The sequence below is a fragment of the Otolemur garnettii genome, unplaced genomic scaffold (assembly GCF_000181295.1).
Source record: "Otolemur garnettii isolate 467f Iridium unplaced genomic scaffold, OtoGar3 scaffold00178, whole genome shotgun sequence".
Lineage (NCBI taxonomy): Eukaryota > Metazoa > Chordata > Mammalia > Primates > Galagidae > Otolemur > Otolemur garnettii.
This window is the reverse complement of record NW_003852573.1, coordinates 2,801,621-2,814,254: the sequence shown is the minus strand read 5'-3', so window position 1 is coordinate 2,814,254 and position 12,634 is coordinate 2,801,621. Positions and strand designations below refer to the sequence as shown.

Genomic DNA, 12,634 nt, shown 5'->3' with positions numbered 1-12,634 from the left:
AAAAAAAAAAAAAAAAAAAAGACCCAAAAGGATTTGCTGATTTAGATGTCAGATGTGAAATTAAGGGAAGAATTGAGATGACTCAAAGCTTTCTGGCCAGAGCCAATGAGAGGGTGGAGCTGAATACCATGAGAAAGACTTGTTCCATACAGTGAGGGAAGCAGATTGGATAGAAATCCCTAGGTTCAGTTTTGAACCTTGTAATAACCACACATACCAGACGAGAGGGATCAGTTTTTCTTTCTTTCTTTCTTTTTTTTTTTTTTTAAGACAGAGTTTTACTATGCTGCTCTCGGTAGAGTGCTGTCGCATCATAGCTCATGGCAACCTGAAACTTGGGCTTAAGAGATTCTCTTAACTCAGCCTCCCAAGTAGCTGGGACTACAGGTGCTTGCCACAATGCCTGGCTATTTTTTTGTTGTTACAGTTGTCATTGTTTTAGCTGGCCTGGGCCGGGTTTGACCCGGCCAGCCTCTGTGTATATGGCCGGTGCCCTACCCACTGAGCAACGAGTGCTGCCCAGGGATCTAGTTTTATAGCCAAAGTTTTTACCCAGTTTCCCAACCAGGTCTGTTTATGTAAATGAAGGCCTTAAACTTGCTTAGTGCTGATAGCTTAGTTAGATATAGCTGAGCACTAATTGGCTGTGGCAGGTGAGCTCTGATTGGTTGATTCAGATGAGCTCTGAAAGTCTCAAAATTAAACAGGGGTGAGTTTTAGGGGATCTCAGATAGAATGTTACCTTTTAGTCAGCAAATGGCCTCTTGGCTGCTTTAGGGCCTCTTAACCACTTGGGATCCATCTTGGACTGACTCAGGTTCACATTTGCTCACACAGGCAACTGTGGGGACTTTGGCTTTAGAGGGGATGGAGCACAAGAATGACATTATCTGACTTATTTAATAGGCTCTCCCTGCTGAGTTGGGACTAGACTACAGGGCGGCAAGTGTGGAAGTTGAGAGATCAACTAGGAAGCTATTGAAAATAATCAACAAGAAAGGCTGGTGGTTTATTATACAGTGGAGGTGGTGATGACTGAGCAGATTCTAAAAAATTTTAAAGTAGACCCCAAAGGGCTGGGCATGGTGGCTCATGCCTGTAATCTTAGAATTCTGGGAGGCTGAGGCAGGTAGATTGCTTGAACTCAGGAGTTTGAGACCAACCTGAGCAAGGGTGAGACCCTGTCTCTACTGAAAATAGAAAAACTAGCTGGGTGTAGTGGCACATGCCTGTAGTCCCAGCTACTTGGGAGGTTTAGGCAAGAGGATTGCTCAAATCCAAGAATTTGAGGTTGTGGTGAGCTATGATGCCACGACACTCTAATGAGGGTGACAGACTGAGACTCTGTCTCAAAAAAAAAAAAAAAAAAAGACCCAAAAGGATTTGCTGATTTAGATGTCAGATGTGAAATTAAGGGAAGAATTGAGATGACTCAAAGCTTTCTAGCCAGAGCCAATGAGAGGGTGAAGCTGAATACCATGAGAAAGACTTGTTCCATACAGTGAGGGAAGTAGATTGGATAGAAAATCCCTAGGTTCAGTTTTGAACCTTGTAATAACCACACATACCAGACACTGTTCTAGGATTGCACATCTGATCATTCATTTAATCCTCTCAGAGCTCTATGAGCAGGTGGTAATATTCCTATTTTACATATGTGGTAACTAAGTGTGGGGAGATTAAATAACTTCCTTGAGATCACAGGTAACCCCCTTCACTAGTCCCTGAGGATTGAGTACAAAGGAGACAGAAGACCTAGCTTTGGGTCTGTAGAACTGAGGGAAGACACCCTATAGAATTGAGAGAAGTTAGCAAGGGAGGATAAGGAGCAGCAAGTGAGTTAGGAGCAAGGTGGGAGTGTGGTGTCCTGGAAGCCAGGGGAGGAAAGTATATCTAGGAGGAGGGGAGGCTTGGCCAAGTCCAATGCAGCAAAGAAAGAAGATGGAAAATGGCTGTCTGGTTTAACAACGTGAAGGCCCCTTGTGATCTTGACAAGCACTGTTCTAGTGGAGTGGAAGGGATTAAAGCTAGATGGGTTATGCTCCTGATGAGCATGAGAGAAGAGGACTTACTTGGGGACAGCAAAATTCTATTTACATGTTTATGGTCTGTCCACCCTAGTACAGAAGAGCTACAAGAGTCAGGACAAAAAACAAACAAAAAACCCCGCAGGACCTTGGTGTACCTTGCTCATTTCTGTATGCCATTGTCCAGCACACTGTATTTGGTAAACCGTGTTGAATATTGTGTTAGCCAATACCTCCTTCAAATGTGGGAGCCCATCATTTTGGTTTGGTCACACCAATAAAGTCTAGAAAAGAATGATAAGGCTGGAATAGAATTCTCTGGTTCCTTTCAGCTCTAAAAGTCTATGGTTGTGGGTGACTTGTTCTGCTGACCACCCTGTATTAATACAGTCATGAATTTAATTAGCTGTTTGTTATTTATTCATCTTGGCAAGCAGCTGTTAAATGGCTGGAATAAGTGTTCCATTCATAAATTCAACAAACATTTATTGAGTGCCTACAATAAATTAGGCGTTACATTTATTGTTAAGAGCAGAGGGTCTGGGGGGAAGGAGGTGATGGGGGAACTCCCATTGCTAATGCTCCAGGAGGTCCAGGGTCATTTGACATGGTTGGTGCTACTGAGGAGGGACGAGAACTCCTGCGTGGCCTCAGTGGAGGGGGTTGCAGAGCTGCAGCTGCGAGGGACACAGAGCAGCATTCACCAAGACATAATAAGCAGCCTCTATCTGCTACACCACTAAACAGCCTAGGGTCGCCACACAGAACAGCTGTTTAGGCAGTGGGAGGAAAGGAAGATGTGGTCCTCAGGTCCACCCTGCCGCATTTAAGGCTCAAGCTGTGGCTGAATAGTGTCTTTGGGTTTTCTCTGCATTGTGCCTCCTTTTTGCTCTCATAAGACCCTGTCAGGCAGGGCAGGGTTTACCAGTTGCATTCTAAGGCAAAGCGAGCAGGGCTCAGAGCACCGCAGAACCTGCAGGTGAGGGGCAGAATCAGGACAAGAACCTAGGGGTTATGACCCCAAGCGTCCAGCCCAGGAATAATGGAAGAACATGGATTCTGTAGTTCGCACCTGGATGAAATAAATTCCACCTGATTACTGCCCTCACCACATTCTTTCTGAAACAGAGTACCTCAGTTTTCTCCTCTATAAAATAGGGAGAAAAATGTCCTCCTTACAGGGTTCCTTGCAGGATCAAGGGCAATTACAAAGTACTCTCCGGACAATTACAGCGATTATAAACCACCAGGCCAAGCTTCCTCTTGCAATTATAGATAGGCGCTTCTACCCACCTGACCTTGTTCCACTTTCCACTCATATTCTCCGTCCCTTCCCCTCCAACAAAGAAAGGAAGTGAGAGCCAAAGAGGCACGCGTATCCAAAGAGGCACGCGTATCCAAAGAGGTCCGCGTTTGGCCGGCCGGGATACCTCGCAGCCTTTGCAGCGCAGGGGCGCTCAGGGACACCCGCCGGACTACATTCCCCAGTAACCCTTTCGCGGCTCCCGCGGCGCTAGCAGCGAAGCGCATGCGCCACGTGCCGCCACGCCTGGTCTCAGGGACGCCGCTCCGAACCGGTTTCGCTTAGCGGAGCCGACAGGTCCAGGCTCCGCAGCTGCGGTGCTGCCTGTTCTCGCCTCCTGGGCTGCTGCGGGCTCAGGTGTGCAGCAACTCTGGTCAGTACCATGATCCGGCAGGAGCGCTCCACATCCTACCAGGAGGTACGAAGGGGTGAGAGACATAAGGGCAGTTTCTTGCGAGGCGCCGGAGCGGGGTTCCGGGCGCCTGGGAAGGTGAGGTGCAGGGGGCGTCCGCGCGGCGCACGGAGGGCTAGTGAAAGGGCCGGGGTGAGTGCGTCCTGGGAGGGGTCCCCGGGTAAAGGGGAGAGGCTAAGGGGCAGGAAGGAAGGAGCAGGCGCCCACCCTCCTCCGGATGCTGCTGGTCCCTTGGCCGAGGGATGGAGCCGAGTCCCCGGATCCGCGATCCGTAACCAGCAGGTGAATGATTAAAGCCACCTCTGGAGCGGGACTCCGTTGGCCCGGAGGAACCCGGCGTTGTCTGCAACGGTGGAAGCCCCGCGTACCCTCCTTCCAGCGAGAGCGGATGCACGGTCCGCTTAGTCTTTCTCCAAGCCCAAGGCCTCGCGGGCCCCTGGGCTGGTGAGGGACGGGGTAATTACCTCAGGTTTTGGTGGCCACCAAACTTTGAAAAAGTGCTTTCACCGACGTTGCTGGTTCTCGCTCCTCTCCATCTGTCGCTCCGGCGTCACCCTTCTCCTACAGCAACTCTATGACTTTCCAGTTCTTTGTCTCTTGTCTGTCCTGAGCTACAGGCTGCGCTTCTCAGCTTTTGCTTAAGACCAGCTCTTCCTTCTGACTCCTCCAGTTGTCTTAGTGAACCGATATCCTCTTTCTCCTCAGGCCCCAGACCTTGGTCATCTTTGCTGACCTTCCTCTGCTGTGCCCCTTTATTTGCCAAGGTCAGGCAGTTCTGCTTAGTCCTCTTGCAGTCTGTGCGGTCCTCCTGCAGTCTGCCCCCTCCCTTAGCTCTCGCCGCCTGAGTGTGATACAGTGTTACCACCTCTCCCTTCAGACTCTTTTTTTTTTTGCAGTTTTTTTTTTTTTTTGGGCTGGAACTGGGCTTGAACCCACCACCTCTGGCATATGGAGCCGGCGCCCTGCCCTAGAGCCACAGGTGCCACCCCAGACTCTTTTTAGACTCCAGATTTCCTCTCACACCCTGCCTTGACCCCAGGGCATTCCTTTTTTTCATAGACCTGATGCTGACCTTAGTCTGCCCAGCTCAAACTTTCTTTTTTGGGGGGGAGGGCAGACAGTCTTACTCTGTCACCCTGGGTAGAGTGCTGGGGTCTTACCATAACTCACAGCATGCCTCAGCCTCCCAAGTAGCTGGGACTACAGGTGCCCACAACCACTACCAGCTAGCTTTTTTATTTTTAATAGAGCTAGGGCCTCACTAGCTCAAGCTCCTGAGCTCAAGCAGTCCACCACCTCAACCTCCCAGAATGCAAGGATTACAGGTATGAGCCACCTCACCATCCGATCAGCTTTCAAAGCTCTGTACAGCTCAGCAGCGGTATCTCCCATTACCTTTGCCATCTCCTCACCCACTTAGTTTCTAGCCACTCTGGAAACTCCTCATCTAAAAATGTGCCCCTGGCTTTATGCATATGCTCACACCCTTTCTTCTTTAACTCTCTCCTAAGCTCTGTTGGCTAAAATGCCCCCATTTGTCAAGGGCCACCTCAGATTCCTACCTGCCTTATGGGGGGGACTTTCCAAATCAGTCTTGTATCTGCCATCAGCCTTTCCTCATGTGAACTTGCTGCTTCTGTCCTGTTCAGTAGTTATTGATGTGCATCTCTCCTTTTGTAAATGATTATAATTCACAGAAAGGCTTTGTGGACTATATAAAGCAAGTGGCTTAGCTCCACAGTAGAAGGGGAAGCTAAGTTGAAAATAGATAAGATCTGCCTAAGGCTTGCCATTTTTTAGTGTAGGACATGACTAGAATCTGGCCTTGGACAGATTTCTGTATTTCTCCTCCCATTTCCCCTTAATCCCATCTCGTTTCCTTTATCTAAAAGGAGCCTGATGGATTTTAACCAGTGCTATGGATTCCATGGCCCCTAAAGTTCATGCTCTAGACCAGGGGTGTACAACCTGTGGCCCATGGGCGGCATGCAGGTTATTTGAGGATTGTTTTGCTTATCTGTGGTGTTAGATATATATATATATAGAGAGAGAGAGAGAGATATTTATTTTATTTTTTTTCTTTTGATACAGAGCCTCAAGCTGTCACCCTGGGTAGAGTGTCATAGCTCACAGCAACCTCCAACTCTTGGGCTCAAGTGAGTCTCCTGCCTCCACCTCCCAAGTAGGTGGGACTACAGGTGCCTGCCACAACACTTGGCTGTTTTTTGGTTGCAGCCGTCATTGTTGTTTGGCGGACCCAGGCTGGATTCGAACCTGGCAGCTCAGGTGTATATGGCTGGTGCCTTAGCCGCTTGAGCCAAAGACACTGAGCCATATTTTTCTTTTTTTTGACATAGATCCTCAAGCTGTTGCCCTGGGTAGAGTGCTGTGGCATCACAGTTCGCAGCAACCTCCAACTCTTGGGCTTAAGCAATTCTCTTGCCTCAGCCTCCCAAGTAGCTGGGACTACAGATGCCCAGCACAACGATGGCTATTTTTTTTTTTTATTGGTTGTAGTTGTCATTGTTGTTTGGCAGGTCCAGGCTGGATTTGAAACCACAGGCTCTGGTGTATGTGGCTGGCGCCTTAGCCACTTGAGCTACAGGTGCTGAGTCTGTGATGTTAGATATTGAGAAAAGCATGTGCAGACCTTTTCTTAATCAGCTCTCATTAGTGTTTGTGTATTTAATGAGTGGTCCAAGAAACCCTTTCAACAGTGGAGAATGAGATACTTCTCGTCCTAATTGTAGAAGATTTCAGGTTTGAAGGGAGTAGAGCATAGTGGGTAAATACTACTACTGAAGTGAAAAAGCCACTTTCCTATCCTGGCTTCTTGGCATTTGTGTAACTTTTGTTAAGTTACTTAACTTTCTAAGCCTTAGTTTCTCAGTTTGAAAAGGAATATAATGATAGTCCCTACCTCCTAGGGTTGTTGTGAGTGTTAGGTGAATTGGTATATGAAAAATGCTTGGCTTTGTGCTTGGCAGGTAGTTACTCCTTGGCTCTTGTCACCAGGGTATGGGCAATTCCTATTTCTAGGAAGCTTTTGGGTCCTGGCCTAATAGGACCATGTCTCTCACCATCCACATAAAGCTTTCAGGATCTCCTTGCTTAGCAGAGCTCATCAAATGTTTATTAAAATATAACAAGTAGTCTGCTTGTGGGGGTAAGACCAGAGGTGGAGTTTTCTGTGAAGTCCTTGTGAGACTTAAGGATTATCTTGGTCTCTTTTCTGCCCTTCTGTCCTTCTTTGTGGCAGAATTGTGCCCATTTGATAGGGGAGAACACTGATGAAGTGTAGGTGAAGTGAGGTTAAGATTGACTGCTACTAGGCTGTTAATTAGCACGTGTCCTTTGGATGGACTAACCTCCCTGTTTTGTTCTGCCATTTGCAGCCCAATTTAGTGAACTTTAGCCAGAGTACTGGAGAGCTTTCACACTAACTTCACTGTTCTTTCTTCTATCTCAGCAGACTGTAAACTGCATTTCCTCTTCCTCTTGGAAGTGGTTAAGACCATGAGCTTTAGACGTAGACCAAGTTTTATTTTTGTTTGTTTGGTTTGGTTAGTCAAATGAAGCAGTGGGAATAGAGAAGGAACAAAAGAATCTAACTGGTTGTGATCAATTAGTTGTAAACACCACTGTACTTGGACCAGCCTAGAACTAGACCCATTTAAGATTTGACTCCTAGCTCTGTTTTTCTCTGGCTCTCTGGCCAGGGGAAATACTGTAGGTTGAATTGTTTCCATTATATGTGGAAGTCCTAACCTCCATATTGTGACTTTGGAAACAGGATTGTTGCAGGTGTAGTTAAAGTGAGGTTTTACTGGAATAGGGTGAGCACCTAATGCAATGTGACTCGTGTTCTTAAGGAATACTTTGTGAAGCTAGAGGCAGCTATTAGAGTATGGATGCATCTACAAACTAAGGAATGCCAAGGATTGCCACCCATCACCAGAAGCTAGGAGAGAGCCACGGAACAGATTGTCCCTTACCATCTATCAGAAGGAATCAACCCTGCCAACACCTTAATTTCAGACATCTAGCCTCCAGAACTGTGAGAGAGGAGATTTTTGTTGTTTTATGACACTCGGTTTGTGGTACTTTGTTACAATAGTTCTAAGAAACTCAAGGAAGTTCTTTGAGTTTTTTGAGCTTCAGTGTTCTCATCTGTGGAATTATTATAACACACCCTATATTATGTAGTTTTTTGGTGACAAATGAGAAACAGCTTCTGGTTTCTTATTCTAGTCTAGAAAGCAAGGCTGATGTAGCTGACTTGACGCCTTCTTTGCTTCTCCCTTTAGCTGAGTGAGGAGTTGGACCAGGTGATTGAGAACTCAGAGCACGCAGACGAGTTGGACAAGGAGACGATCGAAGTTCAAGGTCCGGGTTTCTTACCAGGTGAGTGGGTTTGGTGCTGGAGATGGAAGTGCTGGAAAACAGTGCTGTGCTGTTGCTGCAGGTGGAGGCCCCAGTACAGGCACCTCACCAACTCTGGGCAGGGAGGAACCCCCTTGCCTGTACCCTGGTGTCAGATCTCAAGTTTTGCCCTAGTTTTAAAGGCATACATATTTAACCAGTTTCAGGACAGAGAATAGGTCCAGGTTGGTATCAGCTCTTTCTTTGCTCCAGGTTGAGCCAGTTCCTAAGGCCAGGTCAATGGATATAGTGGCAAATGCTTTGGGTCTCTGTTCTTGCCATTTGTGTAACTTTTGTTTTCCATTCCTCCTTCCCTAGGAAAATACTAGCAGGTGAGCCTCTGATATTCAGGTCACTGCCCAGAACCTCTGGGAGAAGATTTAATAGGCCTCACCTCTCAGATACCATGCCTGTCCATTATTACTGCCCAGTTGGGTGAGCAGGGTCCTATCGGTCAGTTGGCCTCTTACAGAGCCTCGCAATTACATTTGACACTGTTGACTACTACTTCCTCCCGGATACACTTTGCTCCTTCATCGATGACAGTGGTTCTCAAGTTGTGGCTCGTGACCCACAGAAACTGCATTAAAAGGCCGTGGCGTTAGGAAGGTTGAGAACCGCTGTTCTATGATGTAACACTATTCAGACTAGTCTTTTTATGTTCCTTTGCAATCACTGTCCAGCTCTTGGGCGTTATATGTTTGTTGTAGAGCTCAGTCTAGTGAGCCACCTCCCCTGGTCCTGCTTTACTGCTTCAGGCACTGCTTACATGTGATTCCCATGTTTACATCCCTAGCCCAGAGGTTACCTATAGACTCCAGACTTACATATCCTATATATCCAACTTCCAGGTGATAGCTCTGGTAGGACATCCCAAAGTTATCCTAAACACGTATCCAAAACCGACCTCTGATCTTCTCACTCCCAGAGTGGTCTTCTTCCAGTGTTTTCTGTTTCTGGGATGGCACCAACACTCAACGTAGTTGAATTTTGGAGTCATTCTTCATTCCTTCCTTTCCTTCATCTGTTTTTTCTCTGCTCCTCAGCCATGATGACTTTTTATTTTAGGCCTCATTTCCCTCTCACCATAGGGCTATTTTGTTGTTTTCTTCCTCTGCCTGTAATTTTTTGCCTTGTCACCTAGTTAATGCCTAATCATTCATCAACTCCCAGCTGATGCATTTTTTTTTTCCTACAAATCCTTCTCTGACCTCTCAGCTGGCTCTCCTCCCATCTTCCAGTACTCTCTGGTAATCTAAACCTCACCTTGACTAATGTCTGTTGTTTTTAGTAGAATGAAACTCTCTCAGGGTAGAGACTGGTTTGTTTTGCTCACCACCTTAGCCTTGACCGTGCAGTAGATTTGTTAAGTGAATAAATAAATAAATGGAGCCTTAAACTGACTGTGGCTCATAGGGTGGATTGGGGGAGGTGGAGTTCTGTTCCTCCTAATGCCTTTATTTGTGGGGGAGGGGAGCAGGCTAGGCACTTAACGATTCTGCCTGTTCCTTACTAAGAGAAGACTATGTAGAAGGAAGGAGTATAGAAGGGTGGCTAATGTTTCCTCTCTCTGTGTGTCCGACTTTGTCCTACCCATTTTCCTATTCTTTTTTTTTTTGAGACAGAGCCTCAAGCTGTCCCCCTGGGTAGAGTGCCGTGGCATTACAGCTCACAGCAACCTCCAACTCCTGGGCTCAAGCGAGTCTCCTGCCTCTGCCTCCCAAGTAGCTGGGACCACAGGCGCCCGCCACAACGCCCGGCTATTTTTTGGTTGCAGCCGTCATTGTTGTTTGGCGGGTCCGGGCTGGGGATTCGAACCCGCCACCTTAGGTGTATGTGGCTGGCACCTTAGCTGGTTGAGCTATAGGCGCCGAGCCCCATTTTCCTATTCTTACAGCAATCTTGTGAGATGGTCATCCTCCTTTTACAGATAAGGACCCTAGGCTCAGGGAAGTTAGGTAAAGCATAAGAATATCACATGTTGGGGCAGTGCCTGTGGCTCAAGGAGTAGGGCGCCGGCCCCATATATTGGAGGTGGTGAGTTCAAACCTGGCCCCGGCCAAAAAACTGCAAAAAAAAAAAAAAAAGGATATCACATGTTGATAAAGAAACAGATTGAATCAAACTCTGTCTGACCCCCAATTCTTTCTACTATACTATTGGTTCTAAACTATTTTAAACTTTTTTTACTGAAGCCTACTATGTAAAGAGTAGTGGCATGTCTGTGTCCTACTGTGTTATTAGGCATCACCTCAAAAGCCCTAAGGCTCCATGGAGAACATTTTGAAAGCCCTATGTATCAGTTTCCTCTTGTTTCTATAACAAATTAGCACGAACTTAGTGGCTCAAAACAATACAAATTATCTTATAATTCTGAAGGTCAGGAGTCCAAAATGGGTCTTGCTGCATTAAAATTAAGGTGTCAGCAGGCCTGAATTCCTTTCAGGAGGCTCTAGGGGAGAATTTATTCCTTTCCTTTTCCAGATTCTGGAGGCTTCCTGTATTCTATGGCTTGTGGCCCTTTTTTCTGTTTTCAAAACCAGCAGTGCAGGCGGTGCCTGAGGCTCAGTGGGTAAGGCCCCAGCCCCATATACCAAGAATGGCAGGTTTGAACCCGGCCCCAGCCAAACTGCAACAAAAAATAGCTGGGCATTGTGGTGGGTACCTGTAGTCCCAGCTACTCAGGAGGTTGAGGCAAGAGAATCGCCTAAGCCCAGGAGTTGGAGGGCACTCTACCATGGGCGATAAAGTGAGACTATGTCTCTAAAAAAAAAAAAAAGCCAGCAGTGACTAATTGAGTCTTTCTCACATCACATCACTGTGACACTGGCTCTTCTGCCTCCCTTTTCCATGTTTAAAGAGCCCTTGTGATTACATCGGGCCCACCCAGATAATCCAGAATAATCCCCCTGTTTTAAAGCCATCTGATTAGCAAACTTAGTCCCATCTGCTGTTTAAATTGCCCTTTTCCGTGTTACTTGATGTATTTATAGGTTCTGAGAATCAAGGCTTGGAGATCTCTGGGAGCCTTTATTTTGCCTACTACACCCTGCACTGCCCTCTTGCCCCCAGCCAGAAGAGGATAGATAGAGGCAGTGAAGCAGGTGAACTTGGAAAGATGAGGCTTGTCTTTGTGTTTCCTTTTATAGATAAATGCCTAGGTAAATTAGGAGGTTGCCATGGGGACCTTTGACTTTAGCAGCCTCTTCGTGCCTCAAAGTCTGAGGTCTGTCAGTATAGGAAACCAGGCCCCAGGAAGAGCAAATTTTGGGTAGTCCTGACAGTTGTCAAGAGCCTTTTCTGCTTTTGAGAAACCCCTGCTGGGCACTTCTCCTTTCTAGACTATGAAAGATCCAGTTTTTAGAAGTCCATTTTGCTGGTCTCAGTAGTGACTTGGTCAGAATTTGATGGCCTCATATACAACTCTCAGAGCTTATTTCCTGCCTCTGAGTCTTCTAATAATAATAAAAGTAATGGTAATGATGATAGTAGCCATCATTTGGGGGGTACTTTCAAGGCCTATGTAGGGATACCTTTTATCCTATAATCTTCACATCCATCCACTCCAAAGGAAGTGGTTTGCCTGGTTAGTCGTAGTTTATAGATGAGGAACGTGAGACATATTACTGAGCCTGTTCAGTAACGTGCTCAAAGCCGATGAGTGGCAGGACTCAAATTTCCACTGAGGACTGTCCCTCAAGGTGTCCTTACTCTGGCTCATGTTGCTAGATAAGATGCTTTCTTCAGATGCTCCCCTATCTCTAGCAGAGTCACTCGTGGACTCCTTCACCTGTTTTGCCAAGTGCTGAAGCCCCAGAGAGGGTGAGGAGGCATGGCCTACCTCCAGGAACTCAAAACATGTAGAGAGAGAAGGCATGTTACCCAAAGAACTTGTCCCTGCTTCTGAGCCTCCCTCATCTCCCTGATGAGGTCCATTTCTCCCTGTTATATGCTTTCCATTGTAGTGCTAGCACAGTTGGTAGGTCACATTTATGGAGTATAATTCTTTAATCAGTTATCAACCCATTGGCTCTGTCCCCAAGTTCTGTGAGGCACAAAGATTTTTGTCTTTTCCTCCTTTATTATAATTCTAATGCCTAATATGGAGAGCCTGGCCCACTGTAGGTACTTAGTACATATCTTTCCTCTGGGGGAGGGTGATTTAGAGCAGGAAAGCATCTCACCTAGGAGTGACTGAGCCAACTGGAATGAATGAATGAGTGCTGAAGAAATGTTAGTATCAGGTGCTTCAGGATGAATGAAGGAGGGCAGGTTTATGAAAAAAGTGTGGTTACTCTGAAGGAAGGGTAACATGCAGTTGAAAAAGAAGGGGCTGGCTAAGGAGAGAAGATAGCATGAGCAATGGTATAGGAGTGAGAATAGGCTCGGCGCCTGTGGCTCAAGTGGCTAAGGCACCAGCCACATAGACCTAAGGTGGCGGATTCGAATCCCCAGCCTGGGCCTGCCAAA

The 12,634-nt window shown here is 46.8% G+C and overlaps 2 protein-coding genes across 2 annotated transcripts in view; one reads left to right on the top strand and one right to left on the bottom strand.

Moving 5' to 3' along the window:
- Window positions 1–3,557, bottom strand: part of NENF (neudesin neurotrophic factor) — a 17,594-nt gene extending 14,037 nt beyond the window's left edge. The window contains exon 1 of the mRNA XM_023519502.1: window positions 3,321–3,557. Coding sequence (XP_023375270.1) covers window positions 3,321–3,557 — 237 coding nt within the window. The remainder of the gene's footprint in view (window positions 1–3,320) is intronic.
- TMEM206 (transmembrane protein 206) overlaps window positions 3,549–12,634 on the top strand; it is a 45,771-nt gene continuing 36,685 nt past the window's right edge. Inside the window, exons 1-2 of the mRNA XM_003800523.1 lie at window positions 3,549–3,748; window positions 8,050–8,146. Of these exons, the coding sequence (XP_003800571.1) occupies window positions 3,713–3,748; window positions 8,050–8,146 (133 nt within the window). The 5' untranslated portion in view covers window positions 3,549–3,712. The remainder of the gene's footprint in view (window positions 3,749–8,049; window positions 8,147–12,634) is intronic.